General features: G+C 35.7%; 2 protein-coding genes across 3 annotated transcripts; one reads left to right on the top strand and one right to left on the bottom strand.

Moving 5' to 3' along the window:
- Positions 1-278: 278 nt before the first annotated feature.
- Positions 279-10,021, bottom strand: LOC105041322 (uncharacterized). The gene is made up of 5 exons (XM_010918248.4): positions 9,647-10,021; positions 6,831-7,767; positions 6,582-6,677; positions 812-948; positions 279-739 (listed from the first exon to the last, which is right to left on the bottom strand). Exons 1-5 carry the CDS (start codon positions 9,865-9,867, stop codon positions 565-567), a joined length of 1,566 nt encoding a protein of 521 aa, XP_010916550.1. The 5' UTR covers positions 9,868-10,021; the 3' UTR covers positions 279-564.
- Positions 10,022-16,170: 6,149 nt separating this feature from the next.
- Positions 16,171-26,528, top strand: LOC105041323 (partner of Y14 and mago). Of its 2 annotated transcripts, XR_003800320.2 has the most exons (5): positions 16,171-16,501; positions 16,597-16,710; positions 24,783-25,043; positions 25,971-26,158; positions 26,359-26,528. XR_003800320.2 is itself a non-coding variant. In XM_010918249.4 (4 exons), the coding sequence occupies exons 1-4, from the start codon at positions 16,319-16,321 to the stop codon at positions 26,106-26,108; spliced, it is 696 nt and encodes a 231-aa protein (XP_010916551.1). In that variant the 5' UTR covers positions 16,172-16,318; the 3' UTR covers positions 26,109-26,528. The 2 variants fall into 2 exon arrangements, 1 of the variants encoding a protein (XP_010916551.1); XM_010918249.4 differs by having other exon boundaries at positions 16,172-16,501; positions 25,971-26,528.
- The last annotated feature ends 1,027 nt before the right edge of the window (positions 26,529-27,555 follow it).

The following is a 27,555-nucleotide window of genomic DNA, read 5'->3' as shown; positions in this document are numbered from 1 at the left end:
ACCTGACAGAGATTTAGCCTAACCCACTTTCGGCCCTACTCGAGGTTTGCATTTCAGATATAAAAGATTCCACCTTTGGGATGCGAGTAAAAATACATTGCGTGCTTGAGTCCCGTCTCTAAAAGGCCCCAGAAGCAGCCGCCTGCCTTCATCATCTGAATTTATTTCATCCTTAGCTTCTTTATCAGCTTTCAGTTGGATCAGCATCGGATGCAGTTCAGATCCTAGAAGGCTCGGAAGGGCATTTTAATATCCAAACCAGCCAGGCAAATCATGACTCACTAAATATATGTTTTTCATCACCGCATCATGTACATACAGTGCAGTTACAGACAAATGGACCAAATAGCCTGCTATCCAAGCCCGCTACATATGATACACATCCTGTACCAACTAGTACTAGAAAACCGATGAGAGAAGGCAAAAATACAAAAGTTAAAATGGTACAAAGAATAGTAATAAGGAGACCGCTACCCAAGCACTGCAAGATCTCAGCAGGTGATCGTTGGCTCCCCAGCTTGAGCAAATCTCTTTAACAATTAGTGTTTTAAGTTCAATGAGCAATCATTCTCGCTTGTCCTCCTCAACCTCATCTTCAAGACTAAAGGCATCAGTGTGACCTGCACTCCTTTCTTTCTTATCAAGCTTCACCATTCCTAGGTCACCATCGGATGTCCCTTTGGTTAGAGACTGAGCTTCTTCATCATCATCTTCTCCAGTTTCACCAGAATAGGCATATCTGTTGTAAAAGGAAGAAAGTTAAAAGCAAAAACCAAGGCCTTCTTCGAAGGGTGCAGTGCAATAATTTTACCTTTGAGAGCTTTGAGATGGTGCCCACAGATAGCACACAACACAGAGCAAGGCAAAGGAAAGAATGTCCCAGAAGGCAGTGATGATCCATGCACTCTGCCACCGTTCACTATAAGGGTCTGTTGCCTTGAAGTAAACCTACAGAACGGAGAATTTTGTTTAGACGCTAGGCATTTTCTTTACTGCAGCAAGAAGTTTTGCGATTTCACATGTATGTAAAATGTCAAATTTTGTTTTTGCAGCAGCACGTGTGAAATCACGGTTTACAGAACCTTTCCACCACGTGCATTTATATCCCGTATTATCATGTGATAATTTTTACAACCAAAATCCTAAATCTAAGACATCCCTGTGGTACACATTATAAGGGAGAAAGATTGGTAAACACTCACATGCTTTTTCAGATTCGAATTCCTTTTAGTTCTCTCTCTCTCTCTCTCTACCCCCCCCCCCCCAACAACTCACACACAATCATAAGAATAATGGAAAATTAAACTACAAATGAATCAGGAGCATAACCATCCATAACAAATTATTGCAGAAAAACAAACATTCAACAATAAAAAGGTTCACACCCATCCATCAAACATTAGTTATTTTAAAGATCAATTTGTGCTAGGTTAGTTTAGTAAACACTAAACATAACACGTTGATAGATATTAACTCATTATGTAGTAAATCTTGTATTCCTATACAGAAATCCTCCAGCTTCTTAAAACAATGTTAACTCCATGTTCTGGAGGTCACATGAAGTTTGTTCTTTGTTTTTCATTTTTCATGATAAATAATCAGTTTGCATGAAAATGTGGTATTATCATCAGCATTCAAGTCATTCTTTTGTTCAACTTAATGCTTTATTGGTTCTTCAAAAAAACTTAAGAGCGTGTTCACTTCCAGGAAACTGGAAAAGTTTTCCTTGTTTGAACACGTAAGGTCGTTTCCCAAATTCTAGTGGAAAACCCTGTTTTCTAGTTCTCCAAAATTATAACAGAAAACTAGAAAATGACTTGACCCATGTTTTCCTACTTCTCCCGTTTAAATTGGGGCAAGGCTTTTCCACATTTTCTCAATTGGAAAACACGGGAGCTTCCCACGTTTCCAAGCCCAGAGATAAAAAAAAAGTAGGCCCCATCTTCTTTTTTCCATTTCAGCCTCCCTTCTTAATAAAATAAACAAAAAAACAGTAGAAAACATTCTCAATAAAATAAACAAAAATAATAGTAGAAAACATTCTCAATGTGAACACGTTTTCCAGTTCTTGGAAAACAGGTATCAGCCGAACATGTTTTTCTAACTAGGAAACAGGTATCATTTGAACACATTTTCCCGGATTTTTCACTGTTCTCTGTGGAGAATGAAAACTGAGAAAACATTGGAAAATTGGAGTTAGAAAACTGAAAAAATAATCTGCCAAATGAATACAACCTAAATGTTTTATTGGGCAACTAGCACAATTCCATGCTATGCAAATCCATATTACACCATATACAAGCACTCATCCACATGCAAAGACATAGAACCATGTTAATTCACACTGTAAAACAACATTAAGATTTAAAAAGAACATTTTCTTTTGCAAATGAAATTACTTCAGGTTGCTCTGAAAAGATGAATGTATCATGTATGTGTTTGGAACACTATAGTTATGTCTGATACTTAACGCAACAATAATGAATCCTCTTATAAATGCATCATTATTTCTAATATAACCTATGAAAAAGGCACATCAAATTCAATATTAACTAAAATAAGTATGTAATGGTGATGAATTGGTTGCCATGGGAAACAACAATTACAAAGATTTGATTTTAAAATTGTTTCATCTTATAAGTATAAGATCTATTGATTTTAATCAGTACATAAACGATATATTGCTTGACACCATGGTTAGCTAAATCAAGCTCAACTGCTCGGTTCACCCTGTACCAAGCTGAACCAGTGCAGGGCCCGGGTCGGTTTAGCCTTCTTTCTCGAAACCTCCCCCGAACCGCCTCTACCGAGGTGTATCGCCCCATACCGAAGCATACCGCCTCCATACCATACCGAACTAAAGCGTATAGACCTATACTGAGATAAAAATTTAAAAAAAATAGTTTGACTCTGCTGAACCAGACCAAACCATCTAGTTCACCCTATATGGAGCCGAACCAACTGTCGACCGATATGGGTCCCGGTTCTAGTTCTACGGACTTTGGTTGACACATATATAGATTTATACTTATTGATAGTAGGTTAGATATATCATAACTCTAGATCAATACCTAACACCCAAAGCTATGCAGGTTCACATTTTCTTTACAAATCTCGTATGTTTTGCATGGCATGCCATGATACAAAGACAGCTGAAACTATGTTTTGGACCAGAATTGGATATAGCATATGTTTTACAATTGGATATAACATGGTATGAGATCCATTAAATCTCTATTATATATATATATAGATAGATAGATAGATATATAACAAACCGAAAATATAACATATGTTTCACAAATGGATACAGCAGCAGACGATAACAAGAAGAAATGTTAACCACATTTAAACCAAATTCATGAATGGGCAGTAAAGGACTAGCACAAAGCTTTGAAGGAAAAACAGCTATTCATATTTTAAAATTCTGCAAAGCAACATAACAACATTTTATAAAGTAAGAAGGAAAATGCTGAAGCTGATACTTCAGAGAGTGCAATATAGAATACCGAACACTGAACAGAACATGCTTGAAATCAAAATAGTATTAATTGAAAGGAAAATATTGTTTTATTAATTGAAAGGAAAATATTGTTAACAGTAAACATTCGAGTGTAACAAGCATAAAATGCTACGATCAGATATTCTTCTTCCAGTATCAAATTTATGGATTTTAACACAAAATTCTGCAACTTTCTGTACAATATCTCAACCATCATTATGGAGTTCAGCTATGGAGCACAACTCTAAGAGGCTTCACAGGTAAATGAATTATTTATGACTGCTCATCAATCATTAATCCTCCAATTAGTGGAGCAAGATGCCTGGCCAAGAAAATTTTAAGCAGAACAGTGGCCTTGCATAAATCTGAAAAGTCAATTGGTGCAAAGGGAGGTCTACCTAATTATAATAGAAATTCTGGCGCACGTATCTAGAAGCAGACAAAAGTTAGAATGAGTAGAGAAGAGGGAAAATGACAAGGTTTGGTGCAAGGAATTTTGTTCCTCTCAGGGCCATTTCTTTATATCCTCATGGAATACAGGATTTTACAGAGCTTGGTTTTATTAGGTTGTGTTAATCAATATGTCCATAAATATGCCAAGCCGAGTTTAAGGTAATACAGGCATCCACAAATCCAACCTTTTACCCTCTAAGGCCCACCTTCATAAAAACCAAATAATCCACACCATGATCACATCCACCCAACCAAAATGCTAACCCCTCAGCTCTTTCAGCATCCAACTCTCTCTTCCATCTCTCCTTCATCTACGCTCATCACTGGCACTCTTCTTCCTGCAGCCATTCCTTCCGTTTCCTCTCCTCCATCCACCACCACCACCGCTTCCAAATCTTGCATTTTCCTCTCCAATTTTGTTTATCATCTTTGGTTCCCCAAACTACAATACGAAAAAATTTCCCAAAACCCACGGGAAGAAAACAGCAGTCTAAATGAGCAGATGACATAACTTTTAGCAATGCCACTCTAATGACCCAATTAATAAAAACAAGGTTTTGCAAAAAGAAACCAGTAACTAATAACCCCTTGGGCATAAATTACAAGGTAAGAAACAAACTAGAACATCATCTCAAAATTGTGATCGGACTATTGATAATTTCAAGAATGAAGAAGTCTCCTCCTTGGATAGCATTTGAGTACAACAGGTTCCATCGTGGCATATGAAGAATGTCATACTTTAATTTCAGTACAATGCACACATGTAACCCAAATAAGAGAGAGAAGATTTAAAGTGCCTGCTCTCAAGTTGTTCATTCCATGAGAAGTTACATACTGAAACTTAATTCAGTCAATGTTACTTTGATAGTTATAATGGGTCAGTGTGGAACATGTCAATGGCATTTCTCCAAACACCAAAATAGATACAAAAAATGCACATACATGTACTTGGATGAAAAACCACTACATGTACATGCATACCATCCAAGGATTCTGAAACCATCCCGAATTATCCAGTTCTTGGCATACCGAGCCATGCTAGCAGTGAACTAAGATAGTTCTAACATTGGAAATAACAAATCGGCGAAGGATGGGGGAGGGAGAAGGAAAGAGAGGAAGAGAGAGAGGGGTGCGGAATGAAAGGGAGAGGGAGAGAGAGCTGTCGTAGGCTGCCAAAGGTTGCAGAACGCGCCAGAGGGCCAAAGGAGGGGCTCCGCCCTCATCTTAGTCGAAAAGGGGGTCGTTGCCCTTGTTTTAATTAGGAGGAGAGCAAAGCCCCTCCGATAGCCTTCCGACCGCCTTTGGTGGCAATCCGATAGCTCTCCCTCCCTCTCCCTCTTTCTTTTCCTCTCTCATGATCTTCCTATCCTCTGCCCTCGCCATCATGTTGAGCCGTGCTCCATCACCTCCACCATCCTTCACCATCTCTCTCTCTCTCCCTCCCCCCCTCCGCCACCCCCCCTCTCCCACCTTCTCTGCTATGTTGATTCGGGCCTGGCACTGAATGGTATGGGTGCATACCAAACCATGCCACTGGCCGACTGGTCCAGGATCTAATACCAACATAGCGAACCTTACCGCTATCAAATATAATATCTATATGTTCCTCACGAAATAAAAATACTATAGAAATAAGTTGCAAACAATCTACAAACAACAACGCCAACTATGAAAAGGATTCTCATAAAAATGTTCGGGGACAAAATGCTCCATCAAACTTTGCAACCATAAGTCATGCCCCTCTCTCTCCCTAACATGCCGCTTTCAATTTTTAAATATGTTTTTTTCTTTTTCTTAAATATGTTCCAGTACTGTAGTAGGCTAAAGGTATTGATAACCGGTTAGCTAGATTGTATGATTTTTTGCTATATACTTAGGATTTGTCTAGAACAATCCCAAATATCTACACAAGCATTGATACCCATACAAATCCAAACACCATATTTGAGGGATAAGAACCATAGTAACACAACGTTCAGTCTATAAGAAAGACATACAAGACTGCATGATCCAATAATGAGTCAAATCATCAGCAATCAGAGAAACTAAATGAAAGTTACAGTAATCTCTATGAAATGCTGCAATTAATTATATGTTTCCAATGATCAAAGTGAGTAGCTGCTAATCATCATGATGCTCTTTCATAAACCTAGTAATACTATATAATTATTTTATAGTTCCCTTATGCATATACATATGTGAAACATACATACCACTCCTCACATTTTGAGTAAGCTTTCATATTGCTTTATTTTTAGTAAAATATCTATTTTATGCATGGTAGGTGAAGAGATACTTTTAGTAAAATATCTATTTTTGCAGACAAGGTATTGCAAAAGGAAATACTAAAAAGGCATAACAATTTCAAGTAAAGCAAATTTCATGATGAAAGAAAAGAGAAAAACATATTATCTTGCTTTTTGCAGACATGAGGAATGAATGTTTCCTTTCTTTCTTTTTCTTGTTTCCACATGCATATTTAGTTCCTAGGTTAAAGGGTAAAGCAACATACTGAGTTAATAGACAGATGAAGAAAGCTTGATAATGATGCAAGAAGACTTGCAGTATGAATCTATGATCTACAAATAATACTGTTACTGAAGCTAACTAGAAGTTGCTTTTCTACCTCATATCCAATCCAAGCAACGGAAGCGATCACAGCAATTGCCAATGCATTAGTAAACTTCCTGTATATGTCCAACTTCACAGAACTTCTCCTTGCCTAAAAGGTTTCACACTTAAACCATGTTAGAACATAGTGCCCTTGGCATAAGAAACTGACAAAAGAGTAAGTTAACAGAATTTTCAAAATCATACTAATGTAGTCTAGCACTGCAACTGATGAAACTCTATATTCAGGTTTAGTTTTATATACCTGTAGCTTTTCCAGCGTCCGAGAAAGAGAGGTAAAAATCCAGAGTATTATGAAAGCATCCAAGAATGCATCAGGAAGGACGAGGAAAAGCCTAGCTTTGCCTGAAATGTCATTAATGGTTCCAACATTTTCTGCAATATCCAGTAACTCTGATGCCAAAAAATAGGTTATTCCGAGAAGAAGCACCTTTGAGGTAAGACCTCCAAGAGTTGGCCGGACAACACCATATCCCATTGAAACAGAAAGTATAAGTAGACGCGAAACTGTTTTTCTAACAGCTCCAACAGTCACCACCCAAGTTGTTATTCCAACAGGCCTCATGCCAGTGTTATTAAAATTCAAATATTCAAAGTACCATAGAGTCATTTCAAACAAGCCAAGAGCAATAACTAGGGTGATACAGTTCTGTAATGGCAGTATATCCTTCCAAAACCTTACATACTGAGCAAACCAAATGATACTTAGCAGCAAATATGCCATTGACATGAATATGTAGAATCTCATTGAGGGAGCCATCCTCCCCGGCAAGTAACCACCAGGGTTTTTCCAGATTGTTTTTCCACTCACTGAGAGTCCTCTCAACTTTGGGTCACAAGAGATAAAGAACAAGTTATACATTCCAGTCTTTGTTATATTTATATCCTTGGCTTTCAATACTGTTGATAGATAATTTGCACTAAAGTGTACACTTATTACAACAGGCCAGTTCAAATCTACAGATGATGGTCTCTTTATGACTTCGCCTTGCTTGCAATCCTCAAGCTTAGCAAGATCAGGGGTACAACATATAGATCTTTGTCCACCATAAGCAGATCCACCAATATTATCCCGATCAGATGCTTCAAATATAATAACTTGGATCAACCCAGTACTATGCTCCATGCTTGAATGCTGCTCAGCTGCATACTTTGTCCTCCAGAATGTGATGTTCTCAAACCTGAGACCATTAACCAATTAGATGTGCAAAACAGTGGATTCTAACAGAAAAGATTATGTACTTCATAATAAACAAAAAAAAAGTTATAAGCATATGGCTTGTTGAGTGCGTTAGGGACAAGTGTTTGAAGCAAGCATAGAGTGTCAGCTAAATGCATGCATACATATACACAGATATAGAGGCCAAGAGGAGTCACCAAAAAGTTAGTAATGTGACACCAAGGACTAAAATATTGCATCTAGTGCACATGACAGCCAAAATTTGAGCAGTACACAGCTACACATCATATCATATCAGACCAGCCAAAATTTGAGCAGCACACGTCCACCCCTAGTGACACCAATGAAAGCATGGTGCCAAACCTTAAAGATGTGTCTTGCATGTGATTTATTAGGAAAACATATAGATAATGGAAATGATATTGATGTTGCAACCTGAAACAAGATCTATTAAATCAAATAAATTCCAATGAGCTTCAAAAATGCAAAGCATGGATCTCCTATTATTGAGGGGAATTGGATCAGCTTTATGGATCCTCATTTACCAACATTCCTATTCATGGCTATCTCTAATGTTATTTCAAGCTTTCCATATCTTTTTCCACAACTCCTATCTATGTTACCTTAGGTCCTCCATTCTCTTCATGAATCTATCAAAAACATGTTTCTCCTTCCCCAAAATCCCTTCATGTCAAGGTTTTTATGCCAATAGCATTTCATTTGGTTCTCCATCACTTCATTCTTGTTTGTTGCAAACTCAATTGTCACTTTATCCTTTCCAGTTTTGCAACATACTCAAATGTATGGCACATTTTGACATCGGCCAGAAAATGGCCCATCAAATTCTTATGACTATCTGACATTGTTTGTTGATATTGATGAGAAATGATGACATTATTAACCAAAGACTTGTTCACTTGCACGCCCATTTCTATTTTCTGTTCTTAAAAACAAAGCCGAAAAGAACAAGGAAGAGAAACAAAAAGACGTCTTCTTGAGTTTTTCTCTTTTTGCATTGTTCAAAGCAGATTTTATATTAAAAAAAAAAGAAAAAAAAAACTTATGCTAACAAGACTCTTATGAAATTGTATAGTCTTTAAGTATTCAAACTCTAGTAATATGAAATGGTGGTTTTCATGCAAATGAACTGTTCTCCTTCAAGAACTCACTCTATCATAATCATTTCCAGTTTTTTATGCACACTTTAAGTGGTATCCACCTTGAGATTATCATATCTGCTCCACTCACCTTACCAACATCCTAACTAATGCAGCATAGCTGATCTTACATATTCTAGGGCACCAGCTGAGTTAATCCTAGACCACACCAAATCATTCTAGTAGAATTTTATCCACGGTTCTATATCCTGGCCGGACGAGGGGCATCTAGATCATCCCATCCCGTTCCTGTAAGAGATCGAGAACGGGAACAGGATTGCGACTCCAAAAACCATCCACGCGGGCAAACAAAAAGAAAGAGAAAAGAAAGAAAGGAGGGAAAGAAAAAGAAAGGAAGGAAAGAAGAAGAAAAAAATGAAAGAAAGAAGGGAACCTATCGGAGAAGAACATGAATGAAAGAAGGAAGAAATGAAAGATCATTTGCTTTTCCATACAAGGAGCTCTTCCATTCTCCACGACAGCCGTCAACCGCTCCTTTTCAGTGTAAAATCTCACTCCCATTACCCAAAATTCAGTCCAAAAACGCTTTTCAAAGAAATTCTTTAGCTCCATAACTTACAATAAGATGGATTAGAAACAGATCGAACTGATCTCAGTACAACAACACCTCATCAAAACTACTCCTTTGGTAACCTAAAATCAACCGAATGGCTCCAGTTATCACAAAAATCAAATCAATGAGTTGTGGAACTGTTCCATTACCTGATATAGGAGCGGCCATCATCGATCCCGGGGGAAATTTTGGCGGCAGCGGGATCGGAGGCAACGATCCCCTCGCTGCCGCCGGAGAGGAGGAAGGCATTGCCGACCTCCTTGAAGGGCTCGTGATCGTAGGTGTGGATCGAGCCGTCGACCCTCCGGAGATCGGTGAGAGCGGTGGCCAAGAGGAGGAGGAGGAAGGAGAGAATGGCGGAGATCTCCATGGAAGGGAGGCAGAGATGAGAGGAGACAGAGATCAGAGATCTCAGCGGAGGGGCGGACGGGCTCAGAACCGCCTCGGCGTGGTGCGGTGGGGACGGCCCCAGAAATAGAGAAGGACCGAGGCGGGGCCCTCTGGACGGAGTTGGTGCGAGCTGTGACGCGAGAATGAGCGACTGCTATTTAAGTATTATTACGCGGAGCCGACGAGCACCGACGGGAGGGGGAGAGGGTGAAATTTATGTGCGGGCGCACGCATAAGAAACATCAAAGCACACAATGCACGTTTGGATGGCGATGACCTGGGAGCACCCTGCCATGTGGCTGGGTTTGGAGGTGATGCTCCGAGGTTGTCGGTGCATGCTCGCATGATTCTGTTTATACATGCACCCGCACACGACTTCCTAGTCTCGGCAGTTTTTAGGTGGTGATAAGAAGGTGCCTCAATTTGATTTTACCGTAGCCAATGCGGAGGAGTCCATGATCTTTCATTATAATTAATTATTTTTATAATTTATATTATTTTAAAAATATTTAAATTTTAAAAAATATTTTAAAAATAAATTTATTTATTTATTTAAAAAAAATAACTATAGTATCACAAGATAGTTTAAGATAGAATCTATATAATAATAATAAAGTAATACACAGATATTAGAAGTGGTATTCCGTATTGACACGTAAGATTATAGAATAATCTCTCATAATGCCACGTGTCAAATTTTATTTTTTTATTTTTTCATATTGACACGTAAGATTATAGAATAATCTCTCACAATATCACATATTAAGTTTTATTTTTTTATTTTATATTTTTTAAATAAAAATAAGAAATAAAAATGTAAATAGTATGATAAAAAAAATTATCTATCTATATCTATATAATAATAGTAAAGCAATACACGGATATTAAGGTTGATATTCCATGTTGACACATAAGATTATAGGATAATCTCTCACAATGTCATGTGTCAAATTTTATTTTTTTATTTTTTATATTTTTAAATAAAAATAAAAATATAAATGGTATGATAAAAAAATAATATTAAATACATATTTGGGAGGTCATCTTTGGAAAGAAAAATTTTCAGAGACCCTTTTTTGATCTCATCAAGAAATTAATTGAGGAGAATAATTTTTAATAAAAAATATTATCATTATTAATTAAATTCATGCAATGTAGGAGTTGAGTGCTAGTTTTGAGTATGACAATAACTGTGCCTCTATATGGTTGGATGTATTCCAAACTATAATCTATATATCTAATATACATATTATAAAGCAGAAACTGAGAGAAAGTTTCTTAGCATTTAAGATTGTCTACGTAAGCAATTTTTTTCTATGCCATATCTCTTTCTACCTAACAATCTTTCAAGCATTAAATTCAAATCTTGGATTAATAAAAATCTATATTAAATTATCTTTATATGAATTAAATTATGTTATTAATGTATGGTATTATTGCATTAATTTTTATAATTAAAGTCTATTTATATAGATAGTTGAGAATATAAAATGGCACTAAAAATTTGAATGAATATTATTTTATTATTTATATATAATTTTTTTTTCAACATGATTATATTTAGAATCCGTGCGCAATGCACAGGCTCAAAACTAATATATATTAAAATGGAGGCATCAGTGATCGTTCACCACATGTCCACTATACTCGTCAGACTATCTGCCATGCATCCACTCTACTCATAGCGCTTCTCACTTATCAAATAAGTCTACAGGTAATGCAAAAAGTAAAAACATAGAAGGTGAAAAAAAATATAATTAAAAATATTTAAAAATTATTTTATGTCAAGAACAACTCTTAGTGCTCAACCAATTATAAAAGGCTTATTGTAAAATAAAGAAGCAGTTGAAAGGTATGATCTTGCAATGGCAAAATGGATGATAGTTGCAATAGTGCCATTTAATGCTGTCGGCTCTAAGTATTATCAGTGCATGATAGATATCATAGCTAGTATGGGACCTAGTTATAAAGCTCCAAATTTTTATTCTGTTCGTGGTTATTTGTTAACCAAGAATATTGATGAGGTGAAAAATTATGTTGAAAGCTTTTGTGCTACATGGAAGAAAACAGGATGCACAATTATGGCTGATGGATGGACAGATCAATGTAGGAGAATTTTGATTAATTTTTTAGTTTATTGTCATAGAGAGATCATATTTTTGAAGAGTGTAGATGCTTCAGATACTTCAAAGATAGCTGATATGTTATACAAGTTGTTCAAAAAAATTATTATATCCGTTGGTTCTGAAAATGTGGTTCATATAGTGACTGATAATGCTGCAAATTATGTTGCTGTCGGTAAAAAGTTGGAACAAGACTTTCCTATTCTTTTTTGATCACCTTGTACTGTTCATTATCTTAATCTCATTATGCAAGACATTGGTAAGTTAGTTACAGTTAAGAACACAGTAGCCCATACTATAGGTATCACAAAATATATTTATAATCATTGTTATCCTTTGTATTTGATGAGAAAATTTACTAGTAGAAAGGAGATAATTCGTTCGGCACCCACATGTTTTGGTACCAATTTTATTGCTTTACAAAGTATTTTGGGCCACAAAGATGCATTAAGAGCAATGGTGACTTCTAGAGAGTGGACAATTTTAGCTTATGCTAAGGATAGTAAAGGAAAAAGGCTCACCAATGATGTGCTTAATTTTTTTTTTTGAAATGAATGTGCAACCATTGTTAAACTAACGGAGCCTTTAATTCGAGTTTTGAGGATTGCTGATAGTGATGATAGACCTTCAAAGGGCTACTTGTATCATGCTATGCATCAAGCTAGAGATAAAATGATCAAGAGATTTAGAAGGAGAAAGGCTGTAGTTGAACCTTATTTGAGGATAATTGATTCTCAGTGGGATTTGCAATTACATCAAAATCTTTATGCAGTTGGATTTTGGTGGAATCTTTATTTTCAATATGACTCAGAACTTATGGATAAACATTCTCGTAGTGTTTCTAGACTCTTAGATGTCACAGAGAGGTATTCATTTAGTAATCCAACCTTGCAGGATAACTTAACTAATGAGATGGGATTATTTAAAAATGCAAAGGCTGACTTTGGACGCTCATCGACTATAAATGATCAAAGTCGCTTGGCTTCAGGTAAGCTTGTTCCTTAGTTGTCCTTATACTTTCATTGATATAAAGTTTTTTCAATTGCATTCTATTTTAACAAATATAATATTTTATATCTAGATGAATGGTGGGTCACATATGGAAGTTGTGTATCTAATTTGCAAAAGTTAGCTATTCGTGTTTTAAGTCAAACTTGTAGTGTGTCCGGATGCGAGAGAAATTGGAGCATCTTTGAACATATTCATTCTAAAAAGAAAAATAAGTTAGAGCACCAAAGGCTTAATGATCTAGTATTTGTGCACTACAATTTGAGACTACAACAAAGGTAATTTTATTATGAAAGATACCCAATTTTTTTATTTATATTTTATTATTTAATTTTTAAACTAATAAATATTAAATATAGATTTTATTTCAAGGGTCGCAACTATGATCCTATTGACTTTGAATTGTTTGGTGATAATCATGCGTAGGTATTAGTTGATGAGCCATCAGAGTTAACTAGTGAGGAATTGAAAATTTTGCACCGTGAACTGGCATCATGTTTTATTCAAAAAAATGATAATAATGATGAGCAAATTATTTTATTATATAATTTATGAATAAAATATCATTATAATTTTATGAGATATGATTTTTTTTTTTAACTTTTTGTTAAATTTATGACTTTGTAGATATATTGAACTTAGAAGATTTGGATGGTGATGATGGTGAAAATAATGAAAATGATGTCAATAGGAGAGAAGATGGAGGAGATGAAAATATTGTAAGTCAAGAAGATGTTTTTACAAATATTGATATAAATTTCAGTCCATTAACTTGAATTTTTATGTTGTGTACTTGTTTATCACTTTTAACTTTTTTTTAAAAGATATTGAAGTGAAATATCGTATATTATTGTGTACTTGTTTGTTAAAACTGTTCATCTTGCTAGCAGATGTGGATGGTTATGTTTTAAAATTGGATTATATGTTTGAGCTTGTATCAAATTTTGGTGTTTCTGGATATAAGGTTAGCAGTTGGTTGGGTTCATATATCTTTACCAGCTTCGTTTGTGTGGTTGAATAATACATGCTTGCTAACTGCTAAAATTTATAAATTCATGGCTTGTTATCTGATGAAGCTTTTTATGATTTATGTTATTATGGGTATAATATACGAGGTACCATGGATTATGTGATGGAATATCAAACAAGTTTAAACTATTAGTTAAGTAGTTATTATAAATTTATAACTTTATGCATTAAATCTTTATATTCATGAATATTTTAATCTAGTTATTTATATTTATGAGATTATAGTTGTATTTCATTTGTATTTTGATATTTACAGTATTGGAATATATATTATCAGAACTATTATTGTATTTCTGGATATAAATAGATTATTAAATTTTATATTTTATGCTTTATGCCTTAATATGTCGGTTCAATCATGGATGTGATGGTTGGATCGCTGATCCACTGATCTGATGTCTTGTTTGGATCGAAGTATGGATTGAGTTTAATAACTTTATATCCCTCTATTAGATGATATTTTTTTATTGCATGGGTCAATTAGTATTAGCTTAGAACTCATTAAGTATCTGCATAGAAAATCACAAACCAGTAGGCATAGTATAGCATTGAAGTAGTCGATTCACATCATTTATTATGCTATACATATTATAAAACACGGAATAGCAACAATTTACTATGCTTTTGGTAAGTTTCTTCATGCGTGCGTGCACATAACAATAAAAATGTTTTGGAAATCTTTCACTCAGCAATTAGTGCATGTTGTAATTATATCCAACAATTGTTCCACTTAAAAAAAAGAATTGACATACTTCTAATCTTCCGCATGCTTTCAAAATAAAATCAAATACAAGTCATTCTTGTTTGATGATTTATTTAGGGTACATTTGGTTACACTTTTTGATTTTTAATTTTTAATTTTCAAAAAATATTTTTTATTTTTTTTATTTTTACTATTGAGTAAAAATAAAAAAAACAAAAAGTATGGTCGGTAACTATGTTGCTATAAAGCAAAAAATAATATTTGGAGATGGCAGGTGAAGAGCTCGATGAAAAAGAAGAATTCGAGAAGAGAGGAAAAAGGGTTCAGGAAGGTGAAGAACTCGACAAGAGAGAAAGATTCGGATTCTTTACTTTTTGATTTGGCATTTTAGATGTGAGGAAGTAAAAAAATAAATTTTGTAAAGCAAAAAATTTTTACTTTACATATAAAGTAATTATTTTGATTTTTTAAATTTTAAATTTTTATTTTTTCATGATATTATCAAATATTTTTTTTGATTTTTATTTTTTAAAAATAAAAAAAATAAAAAAATATTTTTTTAATGACTAACCAAACGCATCCTTAGTCAAACCAATTTGTGGAAGCCAATCATATACTGAATTGTGCATAATCACTTCCTAGAAACTTCTCTTACTCTCATAATTCACTCTTTTTAGATAGGTTTTAATTTTAGCCAGGTAATCACATGTTAGACTATTTTTTCTCCAATAATCCTTGACCATGAGCCATGCTCACAACGGGATGATACTGGCGCGTAATTTCCAGATTATCCATTAACATTTTTAGATTTCTTGTTCAAATTGATAGGTGGACGATTCAAGGGAAGGCGGCATGAGATATAAGCCTAATGTTCGCTGCCCCATTTTCTAATCACAATCAGGAACAGCGCAAGATACTAGAGATGTTACATCTTGTCTTGCGAAATCCCACCGTCTATTCTTCAATATATCACAATCATAATGTATCGTGATCTAAACATTTTCCCTTGCTTCATCGTTAGGAGGATAATCTTCTTCCAATAACCCTTCACCCCGAGCCATGCAACTGGATCATACTTGTATGTGGTTTTGGATTATCTATTAACATTTATAGATTTTGTGTTCCATCGCGGATCGAAGGAGGGTTGGATGAGATAAGAAACTTCTTGTTTATTGCATCAATTGTTAATCACACTCTGGAATACTGCAAAAACACCGTACATCGGTTCATAAATATACTGCAATCACAAAATATTGCAATCTAAATCTTTTTTCCAAATAATCTACCCAATGAGTCAGAATTATGTCACCAATAAACCCTCCCTGGATTCGATCCAATTTGACCCCACATCGGTCCACGATGGACGCACCCAAACCCAACCCATGCGAACCGACGGCTTCCCCACGCTTTCCTTCTTCGGCGGTTTTCGGCAGTGTAAAAAGCGGCAGTGACCTCAAGACGGGTCACCGGATACACCGAACGCCCGCAGGCAAGGCCGCAGCTATTCCTCCCCTTTCTCCTCTCCCTTCCTCGAGCTACTCCTCCTCCCTTCCGTCTCCGGCAAGGCGATGGGCAGCGCCGGCGGCGGCGAGAAGTCGCCCATAACCCGCATCCTCAGCATCCCCAAGGAGGGCGAGCGGATCCTCGCGCCCACGCGGCGGCCCGACGGCACCCTCCGGAAGCCCATCCGCATCCGTGCCGGGTACGTCCCCCAGGACGAAGTTGCCATCTACCAGTCCAAGGGCGCCCTCGTGAGCTATCCACTCTCTCTCTCGCGCCTAATTTTTTTCGTCTTTCTTTGATTCTTGGGCTAAAGTTGTCTTCTTTTTCTCTGCCCATAATGCAGTTGAGGAAAGGGCTTCAGCCTGATGTTCCACCGGGCTACGATCTGGCGCTGGATGCCAAGCCGAAGACCAAGTCGGCGAAGAGGAACGAGAGGAAGAAGGAAAAGCGGCATCAGGTCGTTTCTTTTTCGCTGCCTTCGTGTAATAGTGGCTTATGATTGGAGATTGATGTCGGAACGATAGTATTAAAGCATGGGTTGAGTGTTTGATACTGATTGACATTGCCCTAGATATTGGTGCTGTTAAAAGACTCATAAATTATTCAGCATCCATTGACACGCTGATAAATCAAAATAGGACTATCAAAGTGGAGTAGATAAGCACAATTTTTTTGATTTTTTTTAAAAAAATTAGTACTGTTAGCGGTGTAGATTTTTTGGTGATACTGAAGATTATTACTGGTAAATATAACTCTAGGCTCGTGCTTATGCATTAAGTATAGATAAAGGTACCTGGAGGCAACTCCAAAAGTCTCTTTCTTTTGTTGGATGTGGTTTCAGGCGCCTTCTCAACTGCCCTGTCAATGACCTTGCCAAAGTCAAAATTTGTGAATTTGTTAGCTTTCTAACCAGCCCCTCATTCTTTATTATTATTGTTGTTGTTGCTGCTGTTGTTGTTATTATTATTATTATTACTACTACATTATCTCATCATTCCTCAGTGGTAGAATCACCTTCTCTCCAGTTTCCAGTACCGAACTTTTACCTGAAGTTATCCTTTGAAAAAGTCACCCAGGTCTGAATACTTGTGACTGCTCCATTCAAGGCTGGAGCGCAGAAGATCCTCCAAGTCGATAAAGGGTGTGATTACGGGGGCATTTCCCAATTCAGATGAATAACATAATGATTTTAACCTTCTTGAATTTGTTTTTGGGTTGGATAAATGTATTGCTTTGCCTTTTTGTGCACACACGCACAATCTGTTCAAACTTTTGTTCTCTCCATTTTATTTCATGCTTACTTAGTTCTGTACATTATTATGTCTCTTCACTAGCGAAAGAGATGCTTTCACAAGCTTGATGCTACAAACTTGGACTTTTCAAGATGACCTCAGAAGTTGGTAAATGGATGCTCTCTATCCGTTGTGGTGCCATTAACTTCTTTCCAACTTATCCCTCCAACTATAGCTTTCAAACCATGCAGGGAAAGAAGTTTTTCATGTTAACATGCTTTTGGATTTAATAGATGTTTTCCTTTGCAATTGTAATCAATTAAACATTATAATTTTCTTTTCTGTGGTCCATCACATATCTCTCCTCCAGCTGAAACATATCTCTTCCATATTGTGATGCAGTTAATCATTAGAGAAACAGTGGTTTGCTCTTGGACTATCAAAGAGACTCAAATTGTGCCTTCTAACCCATTAAAAAAACACACATAATCAGCTTGTATTGAACTTCCCCTTCATATGTTAATTATTTTATCTTGGAGGATATCAAGAGATATATGAGCATTGCTTTAAAATTACATTTTGGTTTAACTTTTGGTCTCTGTGATAAATTTTCAGTTTCAGCAATTTTGAAGGTTTTGCCCAGTTTTCAGAGTTTTGACAAAAATATTTAAAAATTCAAAAATAAAATGATAAATCAAAGGAAGTTATTAAACCATTTTATTGTGTTTTAAGTCATCAGTTATAAGTTATGTAGTTTGGCAGTTTCATGTTGAAATAAATTGTTTTGAAAGTTAATGCATCAGCCATCAAATATGTCATATGAACGTAGTAATATATTGAGAAAAAGATCAAATATCATACAGTCAAACATAAATCAGTAAGTGCACAAGATTATGCAATCAATTACATATATCACTCTCTAAAACTATAAAAGATCCCAAACGTGGATATGCATCTTTAGTTCTATGTTTTCTAATTTGTTTATAGATTAAACGAAAAAAGTTGCTACTTTTCAACCATAATATGAACATAAATTTAAATAACATATTGAATCATTAAGGCTTAGATATGTGTAGTTGAATCACAATGATATATTTTAGAAAACATTAAATGTAATTATTTGCTAAAAACAATGGTCTGTTTTGGCCAAAACCAACAATTTTGGTCAGTTTTGGATGGGTCTTAGTTGGAATGGATCCATTTAGATTGAAACAAATTGGTTTCGGCCAAAACTATAGATCATGTATATGAGGGCGCTATTCCAAGAAAAGAGAATATTAGAGGATAGAGATTTTGTTTCCCCCTCTTTATATATTCATCATCTTCTTTTCCTCCCATCAAGTTAATTGACTAATGCACCTATCTTTAAAACCTACTCTCTTTTCTTTGGTTGGAGATGGAAACTCATCTTGGAATAATTGATTTTTGCTTTTATTCATCAGGTAAGCATTCAAGTGATTGTACTTCAGGACATTCATGAATTCCCTTTTAATTTCTTATTTTAGTCATCTCTACTTGTAAATATAAATCATACTCAAATAATTCTAATTTTATCTTATAATTTTCTTTAAAGGTAGCATTTGGATGTTGGATAGCTAACCAAGGGGAAGATATTTTTAGCTCCAAGTGACCACCCATTAATCACTTGTCCTTGGATTAGTAATATTCCCTACTTGGTTGAAGTTTAAGGGCCTGTAGGATAATGTCTGGAAGAAAGTGCAAAAAATAGGAGGGAGAGGAGAGAGTTATGTGAGTTAAACTTATTTTGTTGTGCTAATTGGGCAGACTTAACATCCCTTTTCTGGATAATGTTTCGTTGGTTAAGTGAATATACCTTCACCAACACCCACTTAATATGCAACCAAAGAAGGCCTAAGTAACTTTTCTGTCACCAGGTTTCAGAGTTCGTTTGAACTTGAGCTGATTCATTATAGCTTCATTTTCGACTTATATCTATAACTCATTTTCTTCTTTGCTCTTAACTTGTTTTTGAAATATGATTTGCTGGTTCTTTTGCATCTCTTTATTTTTCTTCTATATTATCAATCTCCTCATGGGAATACTATTTTGTTTTATGGTCATCTTTGGGACATCCTTGGGGGACATTAAGATAGGGTTCCATCTCAAGTGTTGGGACAGGACCATCCCGCCATTGTCCTAATGTCCTAATCAGCACATCTTGGGACATCACCTACTCCGAATGTTAGGATTGTGCGGGATGGTGATGCATCCCATTCTATAGAAAATTCGGGACAACCCCATGTCATAAGATTTAAAACCTATGTTTACTTTTATTGGATATTGGATACATATTGCCTCATTTCTAGCCATTTTAAGGGGAGCTTCTTTTGGACTTGAAGGAATTACATAACATTTCCTGTTTATATTTTTTAGGAGGTGCATTTAAATAAATAAAAAAAAAAATAAAGTAGGTGTTAGGGATAGAACCACCAAATTTCGGTCATGTTCAAATGAGAATCTTGATATTCTACATCAATGGCGGTTGTTGGCTCGGGAATTGATGTTGATAAACTTTAGAGTTGCACATATGGGTTGGTAGAGCTTGGCCAAAAGTTGTCTTGGGCTATGTGTACACTTGGCCAAGCCCAGCCTAGTTTGAGTACCCACATTCTTTACCCAAGAGTCAAATTTTCATAATAAAAAGAAAAGGAGCGAAGCTAGGGGTAGTGGCCCTGGGGGCCTGCCACCACCACCACCAAAGTTTGAGATTTTGCTTCAAGGCATCTGTACAATACTAGCACTGACCCCTCCTAAAATTTTGGCATTGCCTGTTCCTTTAGATCTTGCCAATTTTTTAGGTAATTGCTTGACCTCATTTGTAATTTCCTCTCAATAACTTGCTTTTCTTGGTTTTCACCCTTATATGGAAAAGTTTTGAGTGCTATCTTTCTCTAATAAATAAGAAATCTTGGATTTGAATGCCACGGAAACTACTGCTGATATGTTTTACTCAATAGTTTTGTTTCTACCATAGTAATCTTTACTCACTTGTATCAGAGAACCGACCTTGAAGTTTCCATATTGCTATAGTTTGAATGAACATTATGTATTGTTTTATGTTTATTGTTGTTTCCATCATTCATTCATACTTTCCAAATTCTAATTCATGTATCAATCTAGTCCTCTGCATCACACCAATCCAACAATGGGTGTGTAAACGGATGAAATATAAATTGGATGGTCCCAGTATTTATTTACTTTTGTAATAACCAATTTTGATTGGTGAGACCCATCTAATGATCTAAGTAACCAATGGATGATTTACTTTGTAGAAATAGGTAGATACAAAATGTTGAACCAAGGTTCGCCATCTGCACCCCGTACCAGTGCTATATTGGTGCAATGTTGGTACACCTGGTACAGGGGTTGCTGTATGCCCTCTATATCGAGTCTTGGTTCGGTACTCTTGGTACGGGATGGTACATACAGGTATAGTGAATCTTGATAGGAACTCAGCTTCCTTGATCACTAGTACATGTTTGTTGCTCATTGCCCATCGCAATGGAAAATTTGTTGCGGTAGTGTGAAGGTTTTAAATACTGATATCAAACTTCTTACAAATTTTTCATTAGAACAGTATGATATTAGTACGGTACCAATACCAATAGTATGTATCTAAATCGACAGCATCGAAAAGAATGAAAACAATCAACACCAGCATACTGTCAACATAGTACTATCAATATGTATCGGTACACTAGTATGGCCAATACATACTGATATGGATCATTTCGGTGTCTCGGCACTCGTACTGGTGTGGGTTTCACATCAGAATAGTATGATACTGATGTTACTGTCCTGTTCTGGCAGTTTCTAAATCTATTGTAGATACCTGCTTGTATGAGTTTGTGGTGCACTTCTCATGAAAAATGAAAAGGAACGTCCATAAAACATATACTCTTAGAGTTTTTCGATCTTTTACCCCTTTAAATTTTTATGGTCTTTTTTTCTTTCCATCTTTTGTTTGTTTTTAAAGCAAGGTCCTCGTAGATCAGCAGAATAAAACATGATGAAAAAGTTGGTGTTTTGTTGCCTTTTTCCCTCCAAATATTACTGAAACTGATTTTTTGTTAGGTGTAATTATTTTTTGGTGCCCTATATAATCAAAAGACGAAGAATTCAATTCAAAAGTATAGGCTCTTAAACTAATTTTGTACATATAAGCTAAAATTTAACAAAAGAATTAAAAACCCTGAAGATTTAAAAAACCTGGAACAATATGAATTAGTCTTTTGACAAAAGAATGCCACTAATTACTATTTGTTTTGTGGTCCTGGATCATTCTTGGGTGGCTTCTGATTTTGAAGAACACAGGCTAGCCTGTTATTTGATTTGGGTAGGCAAGAATCATGGTTGCCATAAGCATAATCTCTTTGACCTTCTGGTGTTTAGTTATCTACTACATAACACATCTATATCAGTGTATGCATAATATGGTAACTATATATTATATTTATTTGGACTGGGTTGTCATGTTCATGAAAGGCTGGCCCTGGGTTCTTATATTGATGTTTGGCCATGAGTTTCAAGCTCACAACAAACCAAGCCATGGTTATTCAAACCCAGTTCCCTTGAAACATAGGTTATGTTTATGCGCTTTGTACTAGGTTATTTTAAAACCATTATAAATTTTTAATTTAAGTTGGACTATCAAACAATATGCTTATGTAATAATGAAATACCTGTGCTTTTGATGTTGAGGCTTTGATACCACTATTGAAGATGCAGGTTCATAAGTTGTAGTTGTAGTATGATTCATGTGATATAATTTAGGAAAAATAATGTTTAAATGGTTTAGGTCTAATACTGCAATCAAGTTATGTGACATTGTTCCAGGTGAAACAATGATGGAACAAGATTGACTTGGAGGCACCTGTCAAAACAAAAAGAGAATGAATTGGAGGAATTACAAAAGTTGATTAATGGGAAGGTGGAGAGTCTGGAGATGTGTAAGCTAATGTTCTATATTAAGCTTCACTTGGGCATGGGAAATTTTCTTTAAACATTGTTAGATAGCAAGTTATAATGAATAAATGTTTTAAATAGTTGCTTATCTTATAGAAGTGAATATTTGCTAACTCTGGTCAATGAACCTTGAATGTATTTTAAGATCTGTAGCCAATCTTGCTATTCCGAGAACTCCCATAGGTCTGATTTAGTCTACAAGTAGATGTTAATGTGTTACGCAAGGAGAGGAAAATTAAGGAAAGTAAAGTGGAGCATCTAAATGGAAAAAGGAGACTTACCATTTATAAGTAGAGCTCTGTGTTGATCTTGGCCAGACATGGCCACAACTCTCTACTTTCTTTAGTCAACATTATTCCAGCACTTTTTCCATATGAGATAGTTTGCCATATAGCCTTCACTTTGCTTAATTAAATATAATTTTTTTGACCATACAAATTGGCTTGAAAAATTCTTTGTTATTTAAATCAGGTTTCTAAGTTCGCTAGCAAGGTTCCATCCTTACTAGTGTCAAAAGCCTGGTCTGTTATCATTACATTAGGCTATTTGTATTTTGGTTTCATCTGGTTTGCTTAGTCCAATTGGAATTAGAAATGTAACGTGAGTGTATTTCCTCAAATTTAACTTGTGCAGTATTGTCTAGGGGATCTTAAATGATGTATCATCATTGACATTTGAATAAACAACTTGAATTTGGTGACCCTTATGTCAAGCTTTGCCCCAAAAAAGTCAGCAACTCATTTCAAATAACTAAAAAGAAAGTTCCCATATTAAGTAAATGGAACAGGAGTTATGCGTGCTAGCCTTTCAGGAAACTGCTTTCGGTAAATTTAATGAGAAAAAAAACCTTTTATTAAAATGTTGAATAACAAAGTCAATTCTAAACCATAAAATAAAAACTTACAGTAAAGTCTCGATTGAAAACAATATTTATGCCAAAACCTGGATGACTGCCAAAAAAGATATGAAAGAATTGTAATAGAAACAACAATTTATCATCTTATGAACAAAGAGCTGAAGGAAATTCAAGGTTGAAACTTAAAAGCATATTGCAAATGAGTGCAATTGGTTGAATTGAAAGACAAATGCTTGTGGAACAGAAACAGGAAATTCTATTCAAGGCATTGAACTTGAATTGACTTACCTGAGTACAAAGTTGGAGAAATTTATACTACAAATTTCGAGGGGGCGATGGATAGATGCTTTAGAGAGTTGCATACTTGTGTATCTTTAAAATAGTATGTCTAGGCTTGATGTATGGTTTCAGTCTGCTTGTAGGGGAAGTTGAACAAGTGCTACTCATTCATATGTGTTGTTGAACCTTCTAGAATCTATTCATCAATCATTTGTCACGTATATCACAATTTTCTGTTCATCATCAAATGGATCATCTGAAGTTGGGTTTATGAATTTTGCTTCACTTGATATTTCCAATCTATCCATGTCATATATAAGCTTGAGTTTCTCAATTTTTTTCTTCAACCAAATTCCCTTTTATTTCCTGGTTGTGTCTCTATACATCAATTAAATTTGCAACTACATCTGGCTTTTCATTGACCTGCATTGATAAACTTCCGAATAGCCTATTCAAGCATCACCCTACCCTCTTTTTCCTTCAATGGAACTACCATCCATTTATCCTAGGATAGGCAAGTCTGACCTAAGATGAACTTGTGATGTTTGATTGAAAAGAGGGATGAAACCACTAACCTTTATAGTGATTGCATTGCTTGTCTCACTCCAAGTGCTTGGATCTTAAATGCAGCTCTTTTGTTAATTTTGTTGCTTTATTTAAGGGAGCGAAACATGAAAATCACCAGTCAAAAGTGAGTATATTCATCAATTTATATAAAATTGCAAAGAGCTATATCAAATACAGCACACTTGCCCAATGCTAGAGCTTTGTTTCTCTCCTTTCTGCCATCTTATATCTCTCATTTCTGCCATCTTATATATTCTCTTCGCCAGTATGCGCCCTATGCTGGTTATTTCACTTTGAAAACTGATGCCCAGCGTAGCATGCCAGTGCATGCAAACACCCCTTGTTGATATTGTTCTGGGTAATTCCATAGCTTTGAGCTGGCACTTGTAACATTGTTGTACAAATACTGCTGGAAATGTCTTAATATGATGCATCACCTATAATCTGATATGTCTATCCCAGCTGTGGTAAAAGACATCATTTCTTGGGCAGCTAAAATGTGTTGTTATGCATGATGTCTTCTTGATTTGTTGGTTAATTTTGATGGTTGTTTATGATAATCGATTGGGGCCATTATCATCGAGAATGTGACCAACTGTCTGATGGCAGGCTGCACTTGCTTCATCAACTGAGAAGGGCAAGAACTTGGATTCAGAGCAAGCCGAGATGGTAAAATCTGAAGAGGTTCCTTCTGCTGAACTCATGCCCCAGAGATTGGAGTCCATGGAATCAGTGACTGACCAGATGGGTAGGATCTCTCTTTCCACGGCATCTGTGGTGGTTAGCCCTTCGACAAATTTAAAGGAAGATCCAAAACCAGAAGCTTCTGGTCCTGATATAGATAGAAGGATTCGAGCACTGAAAAAGAAGGTGACTTTCTCATGCATGGTGCATGCCATTTATTTTGATGACCTTTGTTTGGATAGCATTTTGTAGGCAGCCTGGCAATATCTAGTTTTTATTGAAGATGTCTTTAAGTTTTACTTTCTTCCTGAAGTTAGAGTTAAAATTTATGGAACAAGATTAGATCCTTAATTCTGTATGTTGATTTGTTTTTGTGGTTTTTGTTGCTGAGTTTCTGAAGATTTTTAAAAAGATCATGTAATTTTTGGATTTTTACATAGTATGTTCAGTTTTTTTTTTCCCACTTGTTATAGCACTTTTTTAATCTTCAGACAGGTCGCCATTTTTGTTATACAAGATAAGTGGACGTGTAGACACATGCAAGCACAGAAGTGAGTTCATATTTGAGTGGCTGATGCCATGTTGAGCAGCCATCCATCATATTTTTCTGGTTCAATTTAAATAAAAAATTATCCATTTATGTGAGATGCTAAAACTTTATGTTAGAAATGTATGAAAAGATATCCAGTTTTCTTCATTATTTTTGGGCAGTTAGGAGGATCCTCCTATCTATTTCATGCCCTGGGAATTTGAAGTAAGCCTGACTTGCACTTTGTTTCTCCTAACATGTGGTTTTAAGCAAAATACACAGAATTGAAGTAAAGGGAGAATGAGGAATACCATGAGCGATTGGTGGATGAGAGAAGAGAAGGGGGGAGAGAAGGGTCTTATAAACCAAGGGGTTAGCGATGGGTTTTATTTATATGTGGGTTTAAGCAATTGTTTGAGGTTTTTCTTTCGAAAATGGAGGTGAACATACCTTCCAGCTGTCTTTTAATGTTGTTTGGAATGATGAAATGGGTCTAGCATGTCTGACCCAAAAAAATTGCAAAACACCATGCCTAAATCTGAGCTTGAATATTTTAAATTTATGTCTTGTATCATGTGTTGCAGATTCGGCTTGCGGAAGCACAGTTACAGGGAAACCAACAAAATTTGAAACCTGAGCAGTTAGAGAAGATGGCAAAGATGGAAGGATGGCGCGAAGAACTGAAACTTCTGGAGGACAGAAAGGCCAATCTGGTTTCATGAGTTGCACTGGTTCAATGAACTAGTTATCAAAATCCTAATTTCAACTGGTTGTGAGTGCTCTTTTTTGTGAAATCCAGCTCTGTGGGCTATATGCTCAGTTTACTTGTGGGTGTTCTTAGCCAACACCAGTATCAGATAAATTGATTTTAGGACCTGTGACTGTGCGGGTGGTGTACTTTAGTATAGTTAATGTGCGGGTGAATTGTGCACTTTAATTATTTATCTTAATTAGGTACTTATGCCCACACAGTTCATGCTCGCAGATGTACATGTCCTCAAACTGGTGACGGATATTTACCATTTCAACTGTTCTGTTCTCTCAGGTCAGTCACCCTTGTTGCCAGTTATATTGGTAATTTGCATTGCTGTATTTTCTGCCTTCGGAAACAACTGGTAAAAGATTATTTTGCCCTTATATTAGTGGAATAGAATGTGTAACAGCTGCATGACTGCATGCTATATAGGTGTTTACTCTGTTTATATTCATATTGAGGTACTTGGACGGCCTTGTTTTGAGTACTCTAATGAAAATTACCCCAGCAAATAATTTCTCACAGTCGCATAATAAAATTGCTGAATCGGAGAAGTCTGAATGATATTAGATATTGCACCACGTAGGTAATCTAGTAAAGTTCCACTGTCACAGTAATCTCTTGATCTGAAACACAACTGGAGCTTATACTAATGCAAAGTTGTTGTGGGGGTTATCATATCTGTCGATTTCTATTACAGGATCTCTAACTCTGAAATGTTATGGCAGGAATTTTATATCTCTACTTATTTCTATTCTACTGCATAACTGATACTCCGAGATGGTTGGTGAAGCACCATAGGACTCCTCAACTTCCCATCATATATAATTTTGTGGCATCACATCACAAGCATCACACATGCCATATGTAGCATTCCATATTAGACACTTGTGGAAGCAAATTGGAACCAAAAAACACAGAAATATTGCTACATACATGATGCAATTTTTTTGATGCCATGAATGAAGGTACCTAAGCATTCTCATTGGTATTTCCCACCTAGGTGCAAGGATGGCGGTTCGCAAGATAAACAGATCATTTGTTCAGTATTTCCAATAAAATAGCACAACTAAACCTATTTAATCAATCGATTAAAATAGGAGTATGAGAATGCCGTTCTTAATTAAACGACAGGAACATATGTAAGATTATGTACCCAAAAAATAATAAACGTACACAAGATCAACAGCCTAATGCAAATCCTTTAAACAGGTGAACGGAGCTTCTCTTAATGTCCTCTCACGTGAATAAAATTTAAGTAAAAGAGAAAAAAAGATAAACAGATCATTTGTTCAGTGTTTCCAATAAAACACCATGGCTAAACATATTTCATCAATTGATTAAAATGATAAGAAAGAATACTGTTCTTAATTAAACAACAGAAACATACATAAGATCATGTACCAAAAAAATGA

Source organism: Elaeis guineensis, chromosome 3 (genome assembly GCF_000442705.2).
Source record: "Elaeis guineensis isolate ETL-2024a chromosome 3, EG11, whole genome shotgun sequence".
Taxonomy (NCBI): domain Eukaryota; kingdom Viridiplantae; phylum Streptophyta; class Magnoliopsida; order Arecales; family Arecaceae; genus Elaeis; species Elaeis guineensis.
The sequence above is the reverse complement of the archived record's forward strand: the minus strand, read 5'-3'. Positions and strand labels throughout refer to the sequence as shown.